We start from the raw sequence: 27,016 nt of genomic DNA, 5'->3' as shown, positions 1-27,016 counted from the left end.
TGGCTTGTGCCACTTCAATCAGATGTTGTTGAGCAGCTTCACTGATAATTTTACTAGCCAGGGCTGACATTGTAATGGAAATGTAACTGCGTTTGGTTTTCAAGTCACTAAACATCGTAGCCGATCTCGAATCGGTTGGACCGCTTGCAATCGCAGATTTTTCAACCGATCCGTAGCGGCGTTTTGATAAAATCAACGACTCGCATTACAACTTGTTTAGCGATCGGTGCATCGCGCCGAGCCAGTCACACAAAGAACATTTGGCAATCCTGTAAACAATACCGGATAACATCACTATGACGATACTGTATGGTTGTGGTGGGGGTGCTCCCTATATTTTATTTAGACTATTAAAGAAGTCCCACCCAGGCTCTATTTTGTTGGAAATTAAATTTAGTGAAATATAGATGTAAAGCTCCGAGCCCCCAGCCAGCAATGCCGACGGTTAGATGGTTAAATATACAAAAAAGGTTGAAATTCAATGAATAACAATTTAGTAACAATTCAAAAATCAAATGACTCAACTTTCCAATTACACTCCCTTCCGATCGACCCTTTAATAAGCCTATTGCATCACCGATTAGCAGTATGAGACTGATTTCCATCTGTCCTTGTATTTCTACTCATCTGTTGTATCCTTTCTCTCTCATATCTCTCCCAATTCCTTCTCCTCTTCCTCCTCGACCGTTCTCCAAAATCATTCTTCTCCTCCTCCTCAACTGTATCTAGACTCCTTCTCCTCCACTTTATCTTCCACGACTACACTTCGGTCGATTTCAACTGTCTCAGCTACAGTCTCAATTTCGTCTCCAACTCTTGAAGATTTGAGACCCAATGGAACCGGAATTCTCTATCCCCGAAAAAACTTCCTGTGAAAACACAAGGACGGTACAATTTTTTTCCCTTAGCCCTCCCATCTCACACTACACACAGCCTATCATGAGATAACGGCTATTAAATATCTTCGGTCACGCATTCGTTCACATCGAGATACCCATACGTTATTGTATGGCAAAGGCAAAACAAACGTCATATTATTATATGCTCATTTTTTTTCCCCCGTTAACTTTACATTGTCAGAATCGTTCAGTATTCCCCGATACTGAATACGCGCGACAATACACATATAGCATTCACATTCATAAAGGAACTACTTTCTATTGTAAACAAACAATGGACGCAGACGCCAGCACTTTTCATTTGTACACAAATCATGTACACTCGCGTTGTGGTTGTTTAAATTTGTTTTTGAATGAACTAAAACATGTTTCGTGGACTGCAACCCCCCCCCCAGCTCTTTTGGCACATTCCGCGTTGATACAATGTTACGGATTTAGGCTAGCTACGTTATATAAAAGACGGAAGATTAGGTCCTTACAAATAACATACAAGTGACAAGGCATATACTGTCTTCTTTAGCTGGTGATAAGAATGGCAAAATAAAGTATACTTACAGTTTTACATCCTGAATTTCCTCAAAATGTATTTTCTTAATTCTGCAAATCCGAATTACATGAGCCATGTCATAGGTTTTCAATCTGGATTACACATTTCGAAATTGTGCTGTAATTTCGATGATAAGTGCAATTACATTCTCCTTACTGCACTCAAAATGAAATAAGCATTAAATTCCATAGCACTTTTTGATAACTGCAATTGAAAGACTTCATATTTTTCCTCACATTATGATTTCAAACATTCAATGACAGAAACAGAAACACATTTGCAGATGTCAACACGCTTCTCCCTGGCTTATCAAATCTCGTGTATTTCATGTGGAATCGTCACATACAAATCCAGTCAATAATCACGAAATTTCCTAGGATCGAGAAAAATACCAAAATCTTTTCATTCCAGATCAAATGGAAAAGTTGCAGTGCACATTCATTCACAATAGGACTCCAAATTTTAATTTTAACTAGACACGCCATTTTCTTTCGAAAGTTATGTCGAGCGCGCGACTAAGTTCAAATTTATCTGGGCGGAGTTATGTGCGCAGTAATAATGTTGATTTGTGTAATGATGAATATGCACTTGTGTATTTAGTTTGGAATACGGCATTCATTCATTTACGTTGTTTCTTGTAGTGTATTTTGTTTATATAATTAAACCTTCGGTAGAATAAAAAAAATGAGCATACAATAAAAAGGTAACTGCATTTGTATGGGAAAATATGAACTCGTTTTGTCGGAAGGATATACTGCACTTACAAGTTCGTACAGTATTCCATCCCAAAACTCGTTCATATTTTCCCATACAAATGCAGTAACCTATAATTATTATATGCTCATTCTTTTCCTCGTTAACTTTACATTGTCAGAATCGTTCAGTATTCCCCGATACTGAACGCGCGCGACAATACACACATAGCATTCACGTGAATAAAGGAACTACTTTCTAATGTAAACAAACAATGGACGCAGACGCCAGCACTTTTCATTTGTAAACAAATCATATACACTCGCGTAGGAGGCTCTTTACGTTGTGGTTGTTTAAATTTGTTTTTGAATGAACTAAAACATGTTTCGTGGACTGCAAAACCCCCCAGCTCTTTTGGCACAATCCGCGTTGATACAATGTTACGGATTTGGGCTAGCTACTTTATATAAAAGACGGAAGATTGGGTCCTTACAGATAACATACAAGTGACAAGGCATATACTGTCTTCTTTACAAATGCAGTAACCTATAAATACAGCACGGTATCAATTACTTATTATACATAAATCAATAAATTTCGTCACATCTGTACATATTCCTAATCCCGTTATACTAAACAATATCACAATAATCAGACGCATTTCTTTACCTTACGACTCATACAAAGTATGCGAATATTCAAATATCCATGCTCTGATATATCCATACGTCCATAGTAAGTTATCTTAAAAAGTTGAACCCATGTTTCCAAATCCACAATTCAAGCATGCGTAAATTCTAGCAGAACGCATTAATAAATGCACTGGTTTGCTACGAAGTAACCTAATTTGCAACGCCATATCTGACAAACGTGAAAGATTCGATTGGTAAATACCACTGGTGAAATCACATGTAACATTAACCTGAATCGTTGGCGTGATCTTGACAATGTCTGGACCATCCAGGTCCTGCGAGGAAGATTCGTTTGTTCTCAGGAATCTCATTAACATCTAAATACCAACCAATAAATGTTTTCAGTAATGACTGGACGATGACTTTAGCGTATGGTGCAAATTTAATCGAGATGGCAGAGCTGAATTTGGGCTCATATTCGCGTATAAAAATTGTGGAGTCTTTTATGGTTATAAACAAAATCTTCCTTAGGATATCTTCACTGATTGAGAAAATATCGTACGCGCCCTTGGAAAGTCTAACAACGTTCCAGTTGCGCCATCATCAGACAAAAACACCAATCGAATCTTTCACGTTTGTCAGATATGGCGTTGCAAATTTACATGTTGCTTGCATTCTTCCCAAATGCACCCCCAAATTATCTGTTGTGGATTATTCCGATATATTTTCCATGCCAAAATATCCGGTTGACGCACCTTAGTTTCACCCTTATCGAATAGGACTGGCAATCGTTGGACTTCCGCTTGGAGACCTTGAGAATAGAACTGTACATTATACATTGACTGATATTTAATTGAATGATGGTGCACGTAGGCTTTTCAGACTTGTGATCGTTATTCCGGGATATTAGTAGAATTCAGGTTACGTAGGTGAGATTGTGCTCATCGAGGTAACACTCTGGTTGGTGTTTACAACGACATGCTGCATCATGACATAGACCTCACGCTACACGTCAAGCGCATCATAACTCAACACAAAGGCGCCCGCACGTAATGGCGAGGGGGGTGAGCTTACTCCCTCCCCTGATTTCACCTCCATACATGATTTTGCCTACATCTGTATAACTTAATAGCCACCACTACATGTTTGTGCACCACCCTAAAAAAATAATTCTGCAAGCGCCCTTGACTCGTCATTGGTATTATATATATATATATACACCATCAATGTTTTCATTGAGATCGTTTATTAGCAAACAAGACGTCCCGAGTCTATAATATCATTGCTAAGCAACCATTGAGAAATCGATACGACATCCTTGATTACTTCTGGCTCCTTGTTACTGGCACGAACCGACCCAAAAGCATTTCCAGACGATCCATGAGTTCGTTGCTCTGTTGCTGGTCTAAAGAATCGCATTAAAACCCTGTGGGTTTAACCATTACAAGTCTGCACTAAAAGTTCCACCACGGGTTCCACCAAGATCTTTTCTACGTGATGGTGGTACACGGTGTTCTTTTTCAGGAAGCAGATTCTCTTGTGGGGAGTTACATTCTTCGGGAAACAGAAACTCGGATTGTAATTCCCAGGGTAGAGGAATGTTTTTGCAGACATTCACCCCGTGTAAATTCGTCTTAGTTTGTATAGGTTGACGATCTTTATAAATTCCGGCCAGGTAGGATATTTTCTGGGTAGTTTGTCGATTCCATAAATTCACGATATACCCATTTAGCTCAATTATCGCGGGTGTAACACGCGAGCGTGTCACTGGGTAATTAGTGCTCCATTATAACTCCCCCCCCCCCCAAAAAAAAATCCTCGGCAACTAGTAAGGTATCTTTAAGGGTCATATGGCGTCAACACTTGCATTTTCGATAATTTGTTGGCAACTCTGCTTTGTACTCCGATCCGGGTTCTTCTGGAAACCTTCCAGTCGCTTCTTCATTTTCTTAAATATCTTTTATGATGTCGGCTATGGGTTAATTTCGGTGTTTTTCGTTTGCCCTGGGAAGAGCTTCGTGGTGTTCGCACTTGCTTTTGAGGTTTTTATGCTATTCTTGGCGCGACTGGTTGTCTTAACAATCGGAACCCGTTTCTCTTCTATTTCCATCATCTTGGCTCTTGGCGGTGCGTTTCGCGATTTTCTTTCCCTTCTCCGCGGTCTTTCCAACAATCTCTTTTTTGTTGATTTGGTCGGCGGTGCAAGCATTTCTTTGAAGTCCGCTGTGAGGTCTTCCCGTGCGATTTGGTGCACCCGAAGGTTAGGTTTAACATAATCACAAACGCAGAGAAGTTCTAGTTGATCGTGGGGAGCTTTACTGTGACGGTCCCCATATTCAGCTGTGATATCACTGGCTGATTTTGATATTGTATTCATTGATGACAGTTGTTAAGCTGCTTTAGATGTTTGTGTTCAAAGCCGTGCGATACTTGTGCGGCTCATCAGTCAAATCAAGCGTGAGAAAACAATACGGGTACATGTTGAACTCCGAAACCTTTCGAAACTTATCCCATGAAACTTCGACGGCACACCAAGTCTAATGAATTTTCGCAAGGGTTGTACGCGTCAACACCACCAAATATCAACAACATATTGCAGTTATACAGGATTACTTTAAGCACGTGTGCGTATCGTTGTGTCATATAGATCACATCTGTGTTTTTGCGTCGACCACAATAAAACATTATGGGTGGTTGCCTTGTCGATCAAGTATCACATTGTCGTACACAACAAAATTACTATACTGAGGGTCATGGTCATCAATGGCAGCGGCTTCGTTAAGCTTGGAAAATACCACCTCAATGGTGGACGACAAAAATATATCAACAGTGTCGTTTGCTTCTCCTCGACGACGCAAGCGCTTCCGTGAAATCTTTTAGTAAATCACAACAAGGCTAATCGTCTGTGGATTTTGCATTCGCGTATAACCATTCCCACGTTGACGATATCATTACCAGATTCAGCATCAACTGGTTTTCCACGGATTTAGCCGGGGCAATAATCAGCACACGAACCGAGTTTGGAAACATGTCACTGTACATAGGCAGCCGATGCATCTCCTACGCAGAGAAGTTAATGACGATAAAAGAGGAGCTTTTAAATCTTTTCTCTTTCGTAATACCACTTTAAATGTCAATTGTTGTAACAATCAATAATGCCTCTATACTGTGTGTGGTGCCACGCAAAAACACCTACTGTAAATCCAACTAATAACAGAACCACAATTGCTGAATATGCGTCGGATGGAACAAAACACGTTTGTGAGAATATCCGGCTATGTCAGTGGAGCTTTCTACTCCTAGTTTAAAAAAAAAAAATAGTCGTTGGTGATATTGTTGTTCCTTTATCGAAGCTATCCCGTACACCATGGAGTAAATATTCTACCGAAAAACATATCCTTTGATACAATGACTGCCGGCGTGGACCGCTAACATGGACGTGGATAATATAGTTAGATCGAGGCAAAGAATTTTTCTTATCCGTTGCTGCGTTGTTTACGAAATTTGACTATTTTATTCTTGCACATGTTTATTGTGTATTGTGCACAGTATGAGTAAAATAGACACGTAAATGTTTGCTTTGGTGCCCTGTCGAGGAAAGACATTGACCTTTTGAAATTTTGACACCACCCCCCAACACACACACACACACACACACACAACACGACCTGATCCGACCCTGTAGTTGGCCGACCCTGTAGTTGGCCGCAGCATTTAAAATTAATCCGAAATATTAAACTTTTCATGGGTCTGACCATTTGCAAGGCATGGATGTAATCAGGTACAAGACCTCTTAGAACGCGTCTGAAGGAAATTACAAACTAAAAGACCAGTCTTTTAGTCATTCCATGTGACGAATATCAGCAGCCATATTTTTAACAGAATATTTAAGTGAACAATAGAGAATGCTATTTTCAGTGTCTTCTATTTCCTCTAAATAAATAAATAAATAAATAAATAAATAAATAATAATTAGAATAATAATATTTTTTTTCAGACTACATAGTTCATACATCTAAATTAAAATATAGATATAAAGTAAAATTATTGTAAACATAAAAGATCATATATATCTTATGTACAAGTATAAAGACACATCTCCAACCACGGACCGTGCCCTGAATTGTTAAGAATGAAATTAAGTAACACATTTAAAGAGTAATTTGTTCCATCTACTAATAATACGAGAATTTAAATGAATGTCATAGTTCCACAAATATTTCCATATACAGTTCTTACTATTAGATATTCTTGTCATCATTGAGAACACATGCTTTCTTATTACTTCATCAAAACTGAATACGTTATAATTTACAAACATGTTGGAGGCACTGTTCCATCCTGGAAGGCATAATATAAAACGAAGACTATTATTATAACCAATAACTAGTTTTCTTTTCATGCATTCATTAAAGTTTGTCAACAGAGGAACACAGGACACTGAGCAGCAAAAAGATTTACGTTGAAGTATGCTTATTTGAGTATACAAAAATCTCAAATGTCTCATCATATTTTCATCATATGACCGACTGGATTTTTAAAATACGTTTAACTGTTGACATACGTAAGAGCATGGCCGTTAAGATGCACAGAGGGAGGAGTTGGTAATTTGAAAGAAGTTGACTGAAAGACCATGCATACTGACTTTAGTGTATTATAGATGACATTGTTCTTAATGCGTATTGTTCACATATATTATAATTTCCTTATAACTGCGATAGAAGGACTTATCAATGATATATCATCAACAAATATAAAATTGTTAAGAAACGACACATTTGGTGGCAGACGTAACCCCACATGACACTGATTCAGCTTACTATTTAACTCGTCTATGAATATATTAAATAACAAAGGGGAAAGAATACCTCCCTGCCTCGCCCCATTGTTTACATGGAAAGAGCTGGATATTACATTTCCCCTGAGAACATAGTACAACTGTTTGCCATATTAGTTAACTAAAGTATGAACTGTGTGGACGGGTATTTAAATATCAACTAGCTCTTTAAAGAGTGTCCAATAAGTGACCCTATCAAATGCCTAACTAATGTCTAATAAGCATGTAAACACTGGGCTGCTAAGATTTACATAACAACTGACAGTTTCCTTAGAGGCATAGAGGCATAAATATGTTGAGTGATGCTTTTTGAAACCAGACTGATCGGAGATTGTGACTTCACAGCTTTGAAATATGATGCATTCAAATATTTTTCAAATATATGTCGTAAGAGCTGCTGATCGCCAATAGTTAATTTTTGGTCCGCCACGTTACCAATTTTGCTTTTCATTAGCGGTATAATTGTAACTTTTGCGAAATCATCTGGAACAAAGTTATGTACAAACAGTCAATTAAATAAAATCAATAGGCAAAATAAAAACAACATAAAAAATATGTAAATAAATAAATAATTTCATAGCCAGTGCTTTGTGACGGACACAGTTTGCGGTGCATTATTATTGGTCTGTGTGTACATAATGAAAACAACTTCTGTCGTTTGCAAAGAAATTAGAATTACTTAGTTACACACTTGTTACTCGGTATTACCTGCACGAACATTTCTTTTGAAATACGAGGCTAACTCTTCATTAAAGTCAGAGCCTTGCCGAATTATGATTTTCTTCATATGTTATGTAATACGCATGTCATACTGTTTTACTGACATGTATCTAGATGTGATAGTATTGAACGTGACATTTCCCCAAAAGATACTATATGTATTTTTACTTCCTTATTAGTAACTGCTTTCCCTTTCCGATGGAGACTAACTATATTTATTTAGAACCTGTTTATATTAGTTTTTAAAAAAGCAGAGCTCGTAATATCATGTCTTAAATTTTTATAGCATATATTTATTTAAAATAACAATTGATTAACTTGCACTTTCGTTGTAACCAGTTACAGATTTCAGAAAACTTATACAACAATCACGCGGCCCTTACTCACTCGAAACGTAGTCACATGACCGAGTCATGGCCGACAGTCAGCCGGTTCAAAGTAATCATTCCTAATCCTGAACACAGTTATCCAGACATCATTTTTTTTTGTATTGTCGTCAGAAAAGGAACATAGTGAATAATCAGACTGTATTCTATATCATGACACCCACATTAAAGGAAAATATTAAGCAGAAAAGACAAAACAAGGTAAAACCGCAGTGTGTTTTCGCGTTTTAGGCCTAGTACCCGGTGGCCTTACAATTTATAATCGTTTAAGTTTCAAACTGTGAGGTGTTGAAAACAACTCCACAGTTGGCTTTCTGACTTGTTTATTTAACCATGATGAAATAGAGACCTAGTGTTTAGTTTTTAACACTGCAAATTGATGTGAAATTAGATAACATCTTATGTACATGAGAACTGAAACCTTCAGTGTTCAGTTGTTTTTTATTTTCTTATTTTTCTTTATGAAATATACATATTTTTTTATTTGAATTGCATGAAGAGACTTTCACAAATGTTAAGTGATAACCATGCACGTTGTATTGAAACGGAGGCAAATTTTGTGCTAATTTTAGCTTTTAACATCTTCATTTTCTTGTGTTTAAGTAGTAAATATTGATATTTGGCTACACAGAGAGCTCTGGATGTGTCTGAGCCCTCCCTGTGTTGTGGCGGTGTGAGCCCAACATTTCAAGCACTTTAGCGTCATTAAGTATGTAAAGTAACGTTACAGAATGTATGAAGTGTGCATAGAGAAGCTGTGCCATTATAGCAGTAACTTTGAAATGCATTTGCATATATTTTGACTCGAATTGTTTTATTTCTATATGCAATCTATATTGACGTCACTAAAAGTGGCCTTCAGCAACAATCATGGTGTATGTTATTACTTCTGTCCTATTTCTGAACTCTATAGACCCTCACCTTGCGGTTTCATTCTTAATTTAATTAACTGTGTCTGTCTTGGTGTCCCTCATGCTATAAACAAACACCTGACCATATATCAGTGATAAAGATGTACCAGTGCATCAAGTAAAATACTGGTAAATCAAATAATGAACCGGTGGCTGAAATGTGATAAGGAAGAATGAAGTATCAAAAAACTATCATTAAAAAAAATAAGATTAACAAAGCAAAGTCCATTGATGTATTTTTTGTGGATCCTATAATACGCTTGCATAAGTGCAGTACACTGGAGTATAATATACTATAAGTGGCCTGTGAGAAGAAATCAGAAAATACAAGCAGATACAAATGCATACAAAATAATGATACAAATTATAATATAAAAGCAGTCATATTAGTTTGTAATAACTTATTGGCATTGTAGTTGAACATGAATTGGTACAGCTATGTGACCTTTTTTCAGTTTGCCAGTTACATGTAAAATCATGGTATTACCTGTACTTAAAGAAATTTCAATGCCATAAGCCATATAAAAGTTGATTGACATGATAAAAATACCAGATTTCCAGGTCAAAAGTATAGGGTTGTACACTGAAAATTATGACACTTTTTCTGACAGAATATTTGTCAGTGCTTACTGGACATATTCATTATGCATGATTCACTAATGGCTACCTTTAGATGGTGCTTGCTAGTTGAAGTCAGCTTGGGGTGACAAAAAGTTATATCAAATAAATGTAAATTACTTGTGTCATTTTATTTCAATTTAATTTAATTTAATTCATTTTATTTATTTTATACAGATTTAATCTTACATGCTTGAGCTGTTCAGTCCATATTTCTCTATCACACACAGAGATTTGAATTACTTAATTACCTTCTTTGATGTCCACAAGTAGATATATTTAGATGCAGCAAATCAGACTTTTATTAATCTCATTTTGTTTTGAATTTTATTCGTTAAGTAAATCTCAAAATGTGTAGAAAGCAATAAAAATGGGTTGTTTAATAAATAGAAACCACATTCATGTTTTGTACTGAGTCAGGGAAAAACATATTTAATATGGCGTATGAATCCATCACAGCCTGGCAGCTGAATGTTTTCCTATGCCATATCAAGCTCATTCTTTCTACCAATTCAGAGCAAAACCTGTATGGGGTTTGTGTGTATATATAGAGCATATATCTATTGTAAAACATTGCTTTGTTCAGTAGTATTGAGAAAGGAATAAGATTTAGTCTTGCAACTGCACTTACCATTCAGTCAGTGCAGAGGAATAAATGAGTTTTAATATATCTTGTTATGATGAACCCATCCAATTTTGTTTTCTTTGCATGAAACTGGAAACAAAAGTTCTGTTTCATGTATGAATTTACTTTCGCAAGCTTACATTTGTCAGTTGTCCAGATCAGAGACATCATGTCCTATTTTTTGGGGTCTTTTATGGCATGAAATGGAGGCCCTTTTGTTGTCAAGAGCAATATAGAGTAAAGTTATTTTCTTTAGGATAAGTAAAGTTTACAATAGCTGCTGGAGACTTCTAAAATGCTTTATATAGGCAGCATGTGTATACTTTGATTACATTTTCTGTTTTTTGCTAAACTGTGCATTTTTATTTCTTTTTACAGGATAGGCTTTGTTTCATTCCATTTATGGCTGCTATCTGGTTGATTTAACAGTTACTCTGGCTATTGACTTTATTTTCCCACCTCCCAGATATAACAACATCAGACATGACAAATAAAGGGAGACAATTCTTGTTGCTCCTGTGGAAGAACTTCCTTGTGCAGAAGAGGAAAGTTGTGACTACAGTTTTTGAGATTGGGCTTCCAACGTTGTTTTCGTTGATACTAATTTTTATTCGTCTGCGTGTCGATCATGAAGAGCAACCAGACCAGATATATCCAGAGTGTACAGGCTTTGCCACATTACCTAAACATCTCCCAAATAAAATTGCATTTACTCCAAATAATTACATCATGCAACAGATAATGGGAAATCTGAATAAATCCGTTGAAAACTTGATACCAGGTAATTTTATGCTGTTCTTCATAAACTGATTGATAACCTTATTAAAATTTCAGAAAATATTAATAAATGAGTGTTTTACTGAAGATTTTTAATAGAATGTGGATCACTATGACTCTGTTTTTAACTTTAACAAATATGAGGTTAGTCATCATTTATATTGTAAATTGCAAAATTGTTAACAAACAAAACAAACATTTACGCGCATTTTTATTCCACATAATTTGATTTTTTTGAAGTACTAATGCATTATGAAAGAATTTTTGAGCTGCTTATGTCAAGTCCAACTGCAAACTGTTCATGATTCACCGGCAGATCTACATTTGTGTAGTTTGTTTGGAATAATCAGTAGAACGTATACGTTAGACCTTGATTTGCTGGTGCATTATACAGTGGAAGATCTGGATCTATGTTGATTGGAGTGTGATGACTTTCAACTGAGTACTACTGTAGTAAACAATGATGAGCCATAAACTGCTACTTTTGTATAGTATTATGGAACCAAATGTATTAGGCAAACATTAACTTTGGTCACCTATATTTAGCAATCACCAGGCTTGATCATCTATATTTAGCAATCACCTATTTTGAACATCTATATTTAGCAATCACCAGGCTTGATCATCTATATTTAGCAATCACCTGGTTTGAACATCTATATTTAGCAATCACCAGGCATGATCATCTATATTTAGCAATCACCAGGCTTGATCATCTTTATTTAGCAATCACCAGGCTTGATCATCTTTATTTAGCAATCACCAGGCTTGATCATCTATATTTAGCAATCACCAGGCTTGATCATCTATATTTAGCAATCACCAGGCTTGATCATCTATATTTAGCAATCACCTGGTTTGAACATCTATATTGGCAATCAACCAGGTTTGATCATCTATATTTAGCAGTCACCTGGTTTGAACATCTATATTTAGCAATCACCAGGCTTGATCATCTATATTTATCAATCACCTGGTTTGAACATCGGTATTTAGCAATCACCAGGCATGATCATCTATATTTAGCAATCACCAGCCGTAAAGAGCCAATTTACTTATGAGTAAAATATTAAGCAACTGCCACATGAAGCTATCACCATCATTGATTGATTCTATTAAGCAATCACCAGTCTCAATCAGCCACTTTATTTAGATCACACTTATATATAACCATCAGTATTAAGCAGTGACCAGGCTTATGCAGTGACTTGTTAAAGTTCAATATTATGCCACAACCAGTATTAAGCAGTGACCAGGCTTATGCAGTGACTTGTTAAAGTTGACTATTATGCAACCACCAGTTTGAAGCAATGACCAGGCTTACAGTCACTTGCTTAAAGTACATTAGTGTGTACCCACCTTTATTAAATAACTACAGGCCTTTAACAGCTGCTTGTTACAGTATACTACTATGCATCCACCTGTATTAAGCAATCACCTGCCTTATAATGCCAGCTGATAGAGTATGCCATTATGCGACCACCCGTATTCATCACTAGCTTTAAACTTCCACCTTATTTAGAGTTCATTATTATGCAAATACCTGTCTTCACTTGTTTGATAGTAAATTTAAGCTCCCATAAAGAGCTACTTGTCTTCTAGAGCCACGTTTGTTCCATCCTTTAGGTGGTTGGTAAAGAATGTCTGAATTTTATTCCTTTGAACTTTAAACATGTCTCTTTTTATATATTTCCAGGCAAGGGTTTGCAAAGTGAAGAAGAGCTTGTGGAATTTCTCTTATTTATGAATGGCACAGTTAATAATACCAAGGACTATCTTGGAGGAATTGTATTCACCAGTCCCTTCACTGAAAATGGTACCAATATTGAAAGTGGGGACATCTCCTATAAAATTCGACTCAGTTCATCTCCTCGTAATGCTGGTGCCCAGAAGATGAGTATTAATCCATTTAAGGCAGACACAAGTTGGAATACACAGTTCATGTTTCCTCTGTTTCAAAGAGTTGGCCCCCGTGATAACACTACTTGTGGAGGAGATCCTGGTAAGTGTGATCCTTGTTATGCAGTCGATACATGTCTATTGTGGTATTTTTGTAACTTCAAGGTACAAACTTGTTTATCTTAACTCCTCAGGGGACACCCTTTTTATGTTGCCACAATGTCATTAAATTTCTACTCAAGATGAGATCTACGTAATCTTGTATGTCATATCTAAAACACTGCTATGATTTTTGTCAGAAGTAGAAATAGGAAAAAGGATAAAGCAAAACACTGGTTAAAGGCCACAAATATTATATATACATGCTTACAAACCACATCTATCTGCCAACAACATAGACTCCAGTCTGCTGCTATATAATGTGCCAGAAGATCTAGGTCTATGCAGTTTATTAAGAGTAATCAATAAAACGAATAGATAGACTTTGAAATGCCATCACATTATGCAAGTGTAGATAAGGGTCTGTGTTGTTTCCAGTTGGACCTGATCTAGAAGTGCGTACCTATGATATATTACTAAAGAATTGTCAAAGAAAGTCGAGTGTAAACATTCTGCTCTATTTGAAAATCAGGATAAGGAAGTAATACACTCACAGCATGTTTTGTACAGAAAAGTTGATGTAAAGAAACCTATTTTTCTCATTCTTAACAAATATAACAAACAGCGATATATAGTTGTCACAAAATTTATATATTTGCAGGGTTGTCTGTTACCCATGCCTTAACATCTGCTGTGAAGTCTTCATATTTCCAGCTGTCTTGTCACGTTTTTGTTCTGGTACTTTTATTTCGAAATGCTATACATATCACATGCTATAATGTATATTAAGGTGAAAGGTCATGGTACTCATTGTTACTGTGAGAAGGAAAATAGCAGAAATCATATACAAGAGTAGGAAAAAAACATTGACATTCAACAGAAAGGGTGAAAGTACTCAGTGCAACTGGTGTTAAAGAGAAGGATTAATAAATTCTGAACACATTACATTGTGTTTGATATTAAATAAGCATGCTTTAATTTAAGGATGTTTGCATTAAACATCATGTAAAATGAGGTATTTTTTTATCAATTTCAGGATACCAGAGAGAGGGTTTTTTGGCCCTGCAGTTTGCTGTGGATATGGCCATTTTTATGGAGCTTGGGAATGAGACATTGCTGCAGAATATTAACATGACGCTTCGGCGGCATCCATACCCATCATACAATAATGATTTTTTTGTTTTAGTTATACAGCAGCAGTTTCCTCTCATTTTGATGTTGAGCTTTGTTCTGGTGGCACTGAATATTGTCAAAGATGTTGTGCATGAAAAAGAAAGAAAACTGAAAGTAAGTTGAGCTAATTGAGAGGTGCAAAACTTTAATGAAATTTAAAGGTCTAGAATTTCTGCAGAAAGACAGCCAAAATACAACATTTACACTTATAGTTTTCATGTCAATTCATCTAACCTTGCTTCAAAACTACTATTTTTGCATCTAAAACTAAATGGTTCTTATTTCATATTTTATGGTGTTATATAAAAATTAAAACTTTCTTTGAGTGAGGCCCTCTGCCCCCCTTTTTTTAGTTCACATAAAAAACCCAGGTCATGGTGTGATCCAGCATCCAGCATGCATCATTTGTCATCTGTCTGTGCATCATATGTTCTGTCCACATTTTAAAAAATATTTAACAGAGAGTTGATGATCCACCATCAAATATGGCTGCTGTTTCCAAAACTATATTCTTCTCGAAACTGTTCAACAGTAATTTACCGATTGAAAACATCCTGGTATGAAAGCTTAAAAGTTTTTTTATTTATAGAAATGATGTAAAACCATTAAACCACTTTTTAAAAAAAAATATAAATTAGTGAAAAGAATTTGACCAAATATGAAAGAAAGCATTGGCATGAAAGCCTTGATGCCATTCGGTCATCAGATATGGCTGCCACTGCTTAATATAATGAAAAAAATGTTAAAGACTTAAGAAAACGGCTCAACAGACTTTGACAAAATTTAACAAAGAGCACCTAGGCCTTTGGTGATGATCAAATCTGTATGTTGTTGATCTGCCATCAAATATGGGTGCCAGTACTTAAAATGGAAAAAAAACACCTCAGCATCTTCTCAAAAACAGCTCAAGAATTTGACTAAATGTGACAAAGTAGCTTGTCATATGGAGCTCTCATACAAATGATAATGAACAGTCATCATATCTGGCGGTTGTTGCTAAAAACAAGAAAAACCCTAACTTAAAACACTTTCTTCAAAACCACTTCGAAGTTTTTAACCAATTTTACAGAGAGTGTTTTGGCTTAAATACCTCTTAATTGTGTACATTGATGCTATTTGGTGATAAGATATGGAGAGGACATGTGAATACAGCAACCTTGAAGCATTCCTTTCATAACATATTAAATCAACAAAATTGGAAGAGCTTTCTTCAGAATGCATCCTACTAGCCCAGATTTCTTGGCCAGCTGCTCTTGCATTTGGCTCATAGGTAAAAATGAGCGAAGTGAGTGACCTCTGGCCCACTTGAGCCTCTTGTCCACTTATGCCACTTCTTGAAAGGGTAAGTGAAATCTGTCATGAAGACACATTTCTGGTTTAACATATGAGAAATCATGTTAGACAATTTAATGGAAACAAAGTTTAATTTTCATTCTTCTGACACTTCTGCTTCAGCAACCTTCAGCATTTAATTTTATTTATTTCAGGAGTCAATGAAGATGATGGGACTAAGTAACTGGCTGCACTGGCTGGCCTGGTTCACTAAGTACTTCCTCTTCCTCCTCATCACTGTGGGCATTATCACCCTTTTTGTCTGTGTCAAGACAAATAAAGGCAGCGTTATCGGTCAAACAGATCCCTCATTCATTCTGGTGTTCCTCATGATATATGCAATTTCTACTATCTTCTTCTGTTTTGCCATTAGTGTTTTCTTCTCAACAGGTAAGCTAAAAGACATGGACTTTCAATGTTTTTATGACAAACAATGATATTGACAGAAGTATGTATTGTTTATCTATATCCATTCATCATTTCTTTCATCTATCCAGGTTTCATGCCTAGCTTAAGTTTTGCATTTAGATCAATGGGGCATCTTTGTTGAACACATTTCTTTGTTGTTGTTGTTTCTAAGGCTTTCTGTGTATTTTGTTTAAATGCATTATCCATAGATTAAATTCAACAAAGTCACATGAAAAATTAGTCTCAGAACATACAGTGCATTTCTTCAGACTATTGACTAACACACTAAATTATTAATAATTTGGGGTTACTCAGGATTAGAGTGGAAACAATTAGTCAATTCCTTAACTAACTACCAGTAATACGTTAACTAAATTGTAAATCATTAAACATGTTAGGAAACACTTCATCTATTGGGTATGAACTGGCAAGAATTAAAAGATAATTAAATGTTTCTTTATTTTCTTCAAATACCTTACCCAGTCTCAAAATTTGTTAGAGGTACTACCCTACTACCTCCCAAATCAAGCTCCTGCAAACTTGCTTATGGCAACAACATTGCTAAAAGTCCTGCGCCAACAAGAGTGATCTCCCTTAGAGGGATTGGCAGCAAATCCGATTCATGCTTAAGTTACTGTTTCATGCTGGGAAGTACACTCTTTTTGAGGACCTTGCAAAACCCATTTCCACTTATGCATTTTCGTGATTTGAGCAATTTTTAGAAGTTGTCTTGCACAGGGAATTATAAACCAGCTTTATTTCTATTTCTTGCTCTAGTCTGTTATAGTTTAAGACTTCACACTTTATTTTGTCTAACTTCTTGTGATATCAATCTCAGTGCTATTTTAATTACCTGCTCTAAGGTCTAGAGTACTTAATTTATCTCAGTACTTGACCAGAAATAAGAACTTTGTTATGTAATTGCCTATATTACATGCTATTATTTTAAACACATGTGCTTAGCCATCCACTTCACAATAAGCTCATGTGACACCGGTTTTACCTGTATATGCCATTGTTTTACTATATATATTATACATGTCAACATAGTGGGAAGGAAAAATGCACAATTTGCCAGCATTTAAGCAGGTGAAAGATAACCATATTACCTGTTTCAGTTGTATGGATTACAATTCATGACATACTTTAAGGATATGCATACAGTAGTCAGAAAATGTATGGGTTCCCATCTTGGCCAAACAAATTAATTAGGCTAATGATATTGATGAAACACACTAGCAAAAATGTGGAGGCCATTGGTATTGCTGCTGTGTATAGCATCTTATTAGCATAGGCCTTTCCAATCCAGAAGAAAGTCAAGTGAGCCACATAAGCAAGGTCTTAGCAGGCTGCTCCAAGACCAGAATATGTTTTGTCGGTAGTACCTCTAGGGCTAGTACCAGCTTGGGATGGCAGTTGATTTTGACCAGTGATGGACATACCAACACATCCCAGTACTGGTTTTGACGATCAGTCATAGAATAGCCAGTGCTGGACTTTGGTATTTGTAATCAGTGTTAACTGGTTATAGTCTGCATGAGCTCAAACACAGTCTCACATACACGTATAGACTGGGTACAGTGGTCTATTTTACCCGCTATACTCAGTCCTAGCTTCATGAAAGTGCTGGCTTCCAACATCTGGAATTGCTAGTCCCAGCATCATGTCTAACTATGACTGCAGCAACTAAAAAAATTGAATGGTTTTGTTCCAGTACCATTTTTTCCCTGTTTGAGGACTCAGTCTCATTAGAGCCATCTCCCATACTCGATTTGACAGTGGCAAGAGAGGATTTATACTTCCATGCATCAAGTGAGAGAGTTTTCCTGCTTCTGCAATTTCAGTTTTGCCCAACTGCTATACCATCTTTGGTAATTCTCAAAGCTTCCACATCCATTGATTTATTGGCCAAGAAAGACCAGCTGACATTCCATTATCTATCACAGTCTAGTTGAGACACTGATACATTGTTTAGAGAGGCATCTTCAAGACCTAGTTGTCATCAGATCATTCTCTTTTTAGCATTGATGAAATTTTAACAAGACTTTCTACAAGACACATATTCATGTTTTTCAGACTGATGTCCAACCCATTGACAGCGTTGTGGCAGACCTAGGAATGTCATAAATGCATTAGTTTTGTGGACCAGAAGTTCTTTATTGATACACAACTGATTCAGAATGATGTAGTAGGATGCATGGATAAATTTCAGCAATCTAAACAAAGCCTCCCTTTGCCTGTCGATTACTCCACTGGCTACATGTGTGAGCCAGTCTTGCAGATGGTGCATGTGTTGATCAGAGCAGTACAACACATGCTTGCCAATTCCATAACCATATCAGTGATCTTGCAGATTACAGCAAGAGATGCCTTTATCTTCATATCCACCTTTATAAAGGGAAAACCATAAAGCCACACTTAGATCAAAGCCTGTCATCCAGCTTTTGAGTTGTCATGTAGGGGGATCATAGCATCTGTCATCCAACCAGCTCTTGAATTGTTACGTAGGGGAATCTCAGCCTGTCATCCAGCCAGATCTTCAGTTGTCATGTAGGAGGATCTCAGCTTGTCATCCAACCAGCTCTTGAGTTGTCATGTAGGAGGATCACAGCCTCTGTCATCCAACCAGCTCTTGAGTTGTCATGTAGGGGGATCTCAGCCTGTCATCCAACCAGCTCTTGAGTTGTCATGTAGGGGGATCTCAGCTTGTCAGCCAGCCAGCTCTTGAGTTGTCATGTAGGGGGATCTCAGCTTGTCATCCAGCCAGCTCTTGAGTTGTCATGTGGGGGGGGGGTCATCCAACCAGCTCTTGAGTTGTCATGTAGAGGAATCACAGCCTCTGTCATTCAACCTGCTCTTGAGTTGTCATGTAGGGGGGTCATCCAACCAGCTCTTGAGTTGTCATGTCGAGGTAGTTCAGAAACAGGCTACCAAAGAGGCAAACCTTGCTTGGGCCCAACATACTTGAGCTCAACCATGAGTTCAACGTAGAGACCAGAGAAACAGGAAGGACCAGTACCCCACTAGGGCATGTCAATTTGGGAAACAGCCCTTCAGACTTTTTCTAAGAAATAACAGTTTCCAATAGCTGCTGATGACAACAAGCATGGAGGTGCCCATGCCATACAAGAGCATAAAAAAGCTAATAAACATCAGCTTGCTGCTTCATCATCAACAACACAACCTGAACTTACAACATATATAAATACCAGATAGAACCTTGATGTAATTCAATCAAAATTCGGTTTATTAAATTTCTTTTAGAAATGAACCTTCCTCTTTCTGTTATTAGAACGGACACCCGGTAATTTATTTCGCACACATTTTTGAGACAGTAAATCACAAGGGATGACTCATATGCTAGAATGAAAACAATTCATTAAGAAAATCACACAGAATTCAGATCATCAGTAAAAGATGTTACACTGGAATCGATAATGATTGAAAAAACAAAACCAAGGTGTGGAAAAGGCTCCTATAAACGGCCTGTGTCTGAGCCTGTTCAGAAGGTGCAAGAGTGTAACACATGCATGTTTGACATTAAATAAGTAAGTTACTGTCCTACTTTACTGATGGTTGTAGATGTTGTAAATAGTTACATAAGCATTACAATTTTAAAAATCAGTATTTGTTTCTGAAAATCAGTGTATTTGTCATAAGGAGTCAAAAAATTTGGTAGAGAATGTTCAGAATGTAAACTCAATAATAATTTACTCCAGACTATTCGCGTTACACAGGGCCAGTAGCATACTTCAGATGGTTATGGATCTCTCAACCTTTATATGTGTACCATGGTTCAGAAGAGCATGACTGAGATGGGGATTTGCATTACTTTGCATCCTCAAGATTTGTACCTCCATACTCCTATCCACATGTGTTCAAGGAAATTCCCAAGGTTAACATTCAGGAATATGGTAGTCCAATTGGTCACTCCCTTTTGATCTGAATATCAGTCCCAGTATCATCATGAGAATTATGAGCAGAGTCATGTTGCACTTCAGAACCAGCTCCACATCTGTCACTACTTGGATGACATTCTGCAAAAGCAACACATGACTGTACTCTAGTTCAAGACATGGAGTCTGTTGTTTGAATTATGCTTTTGGGTTTCCTGTTTATGAGACCATTGCAGATGATTCTCCTTTCCCAGTGGTGAGTGCATCTTTGTCCACTGGATCATGCAGTCTAGATTTCAGAATACATAAGGTCTCATCTTAGCCATTGGGGGAAGAACCTCACTTGGCTTATGTCATGTATTTCTATGCAGATTCAGCCTCTGGGAATCGTAATCTACATGTATGTCAATGTGGTAGGAAAGGGTGACAACTCCTGCCCTCATTTTAGGAATTTTGGGGTGTGGCCCCTTCATGACTGTTCCTTACACATCAGAGTACTGCAGATGAATGCCATTGTGAATTTATTTCAATTGTTGCTGGAGATAGGGCATTCTCATCCTATCTGACAACTCCATGTTGGTAAATTTCATCAGAAGGAAAGGTTTGACTAAATCTCCAGACCTTTGGCTTTTGGTTTGTGATTTTCTCAGGTGGTGTTATCATCAACAAATCCCATCCAAGTCAGGCAATTTTTCATCCAAAGGCCTGAACAATTAATGCTTTTTCCATGGACTGGAACAGATTAGATCCATATACATTCCCTCCAACCCCTCTGATTCCCGAAGACTTGCAGAAGACAAGGGAATCAGATTACTATCTGATTGACCCCCTCAAGTGGGAAAAATGTATTAAACTTAGCACTGGAAATTTCCATGCACCCTTGAGGTGGGAGAATCCTTGATAAATGATCCATTATTCTTAGCACAGGAAATATACATGCACCAATCAAGAGTGAAAAATCAATGAAATGATCAATTAAACTTTGCGGTACAAATTCCCAGAAAATCTTGGTCTTTCCTCACCTGCTGAAAACAACAGTGAATTCCATGTGTGTCATCTGAACCTGGAATTGTTGAACTTAAAAGCTCGCAGGAGAAAACAGTTCTCAGAACATTTGGTGGAGAGAATTGCTTAGGCACTTTGAAAGCATATGAAAGGAAATGGAGTTTTCTCCCTTGGTTTCATCAGAAATTTATCAGTCTTGATATTACCGATAGATAGATTTCTCCTTTTAAGAGAAGTTAGGACACGTCTCTGTAAAAGGCTGCCATCACACAGTCCCACTAATGTTTAATAGTCATGGAAGAGAGAATGTAGACCAAAACAAAAGACCTCTCCAGACTTTTGGCAAACTTGGATTTGTCCTGACGGTAGGCTTTGGCCCGCTGTCAAAATGTGTAATCTAATTCAGGTTCTGACATAGCTGAATAAAAGCATCGTTTCAGCCAAAGTCAAGGACCAGCATGACTCATCTCTTATACAAAACCAGCATCCTAGTAATTCTAGCATGCAGGATCCATTGGATATGTACGATCCCAACGATATTATATGCAGTTTCATAGTGATGGCTTGTTTTGACATATGACAGCCACTGCTTTCATTACTAACAATGGGCTCCAAGGCATAAGAAATCAATCCCTTTTGTGAAACCTCTTTCCTTCACTGGACTCTTCCCTGCAAGGGCATCAAGTGAATCAAGCATATGAGAAGGGGGACCTAACTTATTTCTACAATGAAAAGAAGGAAGCGACAATAGTTAAAACTTTGTTGTCCTAGGTAAGGTGGGTTATTTGCTTTAGACCAAATGAGTTTCTTGCACATATCAGGTCATCTGGCTATTTGCATGATATTAAAGTGTAACTGCTCCATAACAGACATTATCCAGCCTGTGCAATGGAGGTCATAGATATATGTGTATATCTGTATTTTGTAATTGGTCTTTCTCTAAAGTCAAGTTAATGTTCTACCTGACTAGTGACATTTATTTTGTAAACAATTTAATACATAAATAATATTTCTCTATGATTATAGATTAAATATTCAGATTATTATTATTCACAGGTAAACGTTTTTTTTGTATCTGAGAGTAGGACATTAGTTTTTCACTTAAAGATTCCTGATCTTGTTGACGACTTTGAATGTTTTAGAAAAGAACTTAACATCACCCTGGCTCTATTATTGTGTCTTAGCTTTCAATATTAATGTTGTTTACTACAAATTTACTAATTCCTACCATAACATTCAAAGTGGGCTCCAAGTCTTAATGATGTTTTAAGTTTTTAATTTGGGTGGATTTATTTAAATTATTCACTAGAATTACAATTTGTTCATTGATATTCTTGGACTATATAATTCATTTGGAATTATTGTGAATCCATTCAAGGACCTTTTGGATTATGTTATTGCATTTCATCAAGACTGTTACACACATCACCACATTTCCATGTCATTGGCACATTAGCACATTCAAGACAACAGGCACATCACCACATTCAGTATTGGAATTTCTTGGAACACCACTGGAATTCATTTGGGATTCAGTATATATTTACTTATGGTAGAACTTTTAGGACTCTTTTGGAATTTAGTTCACAATACAGTAAGTTCTTTTTCAATTTTCACTTTGTGTTCTAGGGAAATAAATTATTTGTTCAATTTTAGAAAACTTATTGGTTTTCACTCTTTTCTGTTTTTTAATTTAAGACCTTTGAGTTGTAACAGCATATCTTGATGCAAATTCTATCCTTGATCTCATATGAGATTCAAGCTGCCTTGCATACATTTGGGGATTGGAGATTGGGTTTTCTTTGGGGTATGGGTATGTAATTCCCTCCTCCTCTGACCTGTTCTCCTAATGTATTATGGTTTGGTTTAGTATCTGTAGAAGAAACCAATTTTTGGAGTGAAATGTATCCTATTATAATATGGGCACAGCATCTCTGTAAGCAGTTACATTTTAAAACCTGATGTGTGACTATCTGCTCCATTAGTAACTGCATTATAGGTAGGATTCGACACAGATCCATCTATCCAAGAAAAATCAATCTCATATTACTTCCACCTAGGTGGCCAGACAACTTTAAGCACTTCTGTTGCTAAAACAAGCTAGGGAGGGCTGGATTTGCAAGGTGGTAGAAGTATGTACTCTAAATGATTATGTGCATTTCACTTAACAGCATAAATTATGGTCCCATCATTAACAACGGAAGTTTGGTAATTGATTCTAATTAATCTGATAAGGAATTAAATGAAAAAATGACATGATATCGCACTTTATTCACTTGACCACAGTAACAAACTACAAAGCGGTATACCACACAAAAGAACATGGCAAAAACTATTCAAAGAAATTAGTTTGCACGTTTATTTGTTTAAGGTTCTTCTTTTTTTTTTGCTTGCTACCCAAACGCTCCAACAGTCACAAACAGGAAACTATATATTTTACATTTCCATCGAAATAATTATAAGAATTAGATCAGTTTATTACGATTATGTTACTGACACATCCTTTCCATACAACTACTTTTTCTATGATGATAAGAAAAGTTTTTATATTTCCCTTACAAGAATAAACAAATAATTGAATACACGTGGAGATAGCCAAGCGGAATGCCGTACATTTGTTGGGAATTAAAATCTCTGAGCATGGGCATCTAAGATTTGAAATTTTTTCGCCCTACTATTAATTTCAACAATACATTGAGGTTCGATTAATTAGGAACAATTACCAAACTTACGACTTATGATATGGAGCTGTTAAATACAATGCGCCGAGTGTCAGGTGGCTTCGTTTGATGGGAACACACCTTTTCCAAGCTGAAACTAACACTATCTGCTGATGCTAATATTTTATAACAGTGTTTACAATAGCCACTACTTTGATCATGCAGAATATCCACTGAAGTTAAGTCTTTGTTAGGGAGAGGCCATTTAATTGTGGGAGGTGGCAAAGACACGTTTTGAAACGTGTTTCTTGCTCTGACTTTCTTATATAAAGGACACTGTGCCATTCCTTTTCTTGCTTTAATTCATTTGCGTATGCTATACTATAACATCTCATATTTCAATACAAGGCACAATTCCCTCCTTGTAAGACATGTGGTATTTGATAAAAGGTGTTCAGCCACCAAAAAAAAGCAAAAGTTGAATGAGAATGATGAGGAATAATTCTTATGATAGGGAAAAGCATAATGGAAAATTTCAGAAGAAATGGACAAAACACAGGGAATGGCTGAATTATGACGAAGAAAGGAACGTTATGTGGTGTAACTGGTGTCCGCAATTCACAAAAACAAACACACAGAAAAGATCCAGTTTTGTTGCGGGTTGTTCGAACTTTAAAATTGAATCGGTAAACGTACATGAAACCTGTGTGACATTGCTTTGTGAACAGGACTAGTAAAGATTTGGCAGGACTAGTAAATTTCTCAATATACTAGTCCTTCTGGCTACAAAGAAATCTGTGTTAAATTCGAGCCCTGTACATGTATATTAATGAGATGATCTTGCATCTGATTGGCTGAGCTTGTGAACATGTTAGAGACAATGTTTCTGATCAGATTTTGATCCGATTGATACATAAGCCTATATCTTCAAGACCTTAGATGGGTTTGATTATGACTGACATCCACACATATTAATGGGGTGATCTTGCATCTGATCGACAAAACATTTAAACATACTAGAGACCTTATTTTTTATTAGATTTTTGGTATGTAACTGTATATCATAGAGGCCATATTTTTGATTAGATTTTTATCTGATTTAGCATGTCATCTAATGTCATCAATATCTCATATGAGTTTGATTATGAGTAACACCCAGAGATAGTAATCAGGTGATCTTGAATCTGATTGGCTGAGCTTCTGACTGCTCTAGATATGATACTTTAAAACAGATCTTTATCACATTTGGTAAAATTATATCATCAGGATCTCTGATGGGTTCATTAAAGAGTGACATCCATACAAATTAGTGAGATGATCATGGATCAGATTGGCTGATCCTGTGATCAGATTTGGTATTATGCAAGATCTCAGATACATTTGATCAAGGGCAAGATCCACTTTTATTAATAAAACTCCATGCAGATCAGATGGTGAGAAATGAACCCAAAGCCAGGTCAGGAGTCCAGCACCTTCACCACTGACCCACTGCAGCTTCTTTGGGTGGGAATCTCAATTGTTTTCAAGTTATAACTCCACAAAAGCTAAACACAAAGCATTAACTCTAGTTATCATGTCTGCTAACACAGAACATTACCTGGTGACCAAAGTCATAGAAGCCTAACACAAGTAACCTGATGACTCTAGTCATAGAAGCTAAAGAAAAAATAACATAAGCTGGTGATTTTAGTCAACGAAGCTAAATAACATAACTTGGTGACTGTAGTTGTAAGAAACAGAAACCATAACCTGGTGATTCTAGTCATAGAAGCTAAATAATATAACCTGTTGACTGTAGTTGTATGAAACTAACAGAAACCATAACCTGGTGAATCTAGTCATAGAAGCTAAATAACATAACCTGGTGACTGTAGTTGTATGAAACTAACAGAAACCATAACCTGGTGATTCTAGTCATAGAAGCTAAATAACATAACTTGGTGACTGTAGTTGTAAGAAACAGAAACCATAACCTGGTGAATCTAGTCATAGAAGCTAAATAACATAACCTGGTGACTGTAGTTGTATGAAACTAACAGAAACCATAACCTGGTGATTCTAGTCATAGAAGCTAAATAACAATCTTGTGACTCTAGTCATAGAAGCTAATGGGAAAAAAACATAACCAGGTGATTCTTTCATTGAAACCAAACAAAAAACATAACCTGGTGACTCAGGTTATGTTGTTTGCAGAGCTCACGCTTATATTTGTATTGAAAATAAAATTCACAATTTCTAAATTGTTTTTTTTTTGTTTTCTATGCAGTATCTTAGTCAGAAAATAATATTTTGATTTATCTATTTTTTTTCCTTTTATGATACACCACATTATATTCTTGTGATTAGTGTGTTTATTTTTTTTTATTATTTCACCTTCTACAGCTAATGCTGGATCTGCTGCTGCTGGTATTCTTTTCTTCATTACCTACATACCCTACTTCTTCCTCCAGCCTCGCTATGAGACCTTGACCTGGGGTCAGAAAGTTGCATCCTCACTGCTCTCCAATGTTGCCATGGCATATGGCGGTCAAATCATTGGCATGTTTGAAGGCACAGGTAACATAATATCGCAGATTTTTAACACATTTTACCCCTGTAATAAAAGTAGAGTGCTTGCCAGGATAATATATTGATGCTGCCTCAGTCTTGAACATGTGCTGTCCTGGGATTGATCTCTCTCTCAGAGACTGTCCATCCATGGTCATTGCTTTTCTACTCTGTTCAGATTCCTCAGCTGTAAAAATCAGCTAATAGCAGCATTTCAGCCATTAAGAATTTAGTTTTAACTGCAGAACTTTTTTATATAAAATCAGTGTGAATTAAACTTAGCCTTTGAAAATTGAAACATGCTGTTACCTTAAAACCTTTAAGAATAAAAATGTTCTTGTCATTTGCAGAT

General features: G+C 36.6%; 1 protein-coding gene and 1 long non-coding RNA gene across 2 annotated transcripts in view; one reads left to right on the top strand and one right to left on the bottom strand.

Moving 5' to 3' along the window:
- Positions 1 to 477: 477 nt before the first annotated feature.
- Positions 478 to 8,685, bottom strand: LOC149803111 (uncharacterized). Its single transcript, XR_016419949.1, has 2 exons — positions 8,317 to 8,685; positions 478 to 869 (listed from the first exon to the last, which is right to left on the bottom strand). It is a non-coding gene; the product is annotated as an uncharacterized LOC149803111 (long non-coding RNA).
- A 59-nt stretch (positions 8,686 to 8,744) lies between these two features.
- Positions 8,745 to 27,016, top strand: part of LOC149803110 (phospholipid-transporting ATPase ABCA3-like) — an 89,871-nt gene continuing 71,599 nt past the window's right edge. Inside the window, exons 1-6 of the mRNA XM_089952711.1 lie at positions 8,745 to 8,915; positions 11,247 to 11,649; positions 13,342 to 13,647; positions 14,680 to 14,930; positions 16,304 to 16,538; positions 26,500 to 26,673. Coding sequence (XP_089808837.1) covers positions 11,352 to 11,649; positions 13,342 to 13,647; positions 14,680 to 14,930; positions 16,304 to 16,538; positions 26,500 to 26,673 — 1,264 coding nt within the window. The 5' untranslated portion in view covers positions 8,745 to 8,915; positions 11,247 to 11,351. The remainder of the gene's footprint in view (positions 8,916 to 11,246; positions 11,650 to 13,341; positions 13,648 to 14,679; positions 14,931 to 16,303; positions 16,539 to 26,499; positions 26,674 to 27,016) is intronic.

Source organism: Sinohyriopsis cumingii, chromosome 3 (genome assembly GCF_028554795.1).
Source record: "Sinohyriopsis cumingii isolate HCF-2022 chromosome 3, ASM2855479v2, whole genome shotgun sequence".
Lineage (NCBI taxonomy): Eukaryota > Metazoa > Mollusca > Bivalvia > Unionida > Unionidae > Sinohyriopsis > Sinohyriopsis cumingii.
This window is presented reverse-complemented; position numbering and strand designations above follow the sequence as displayed.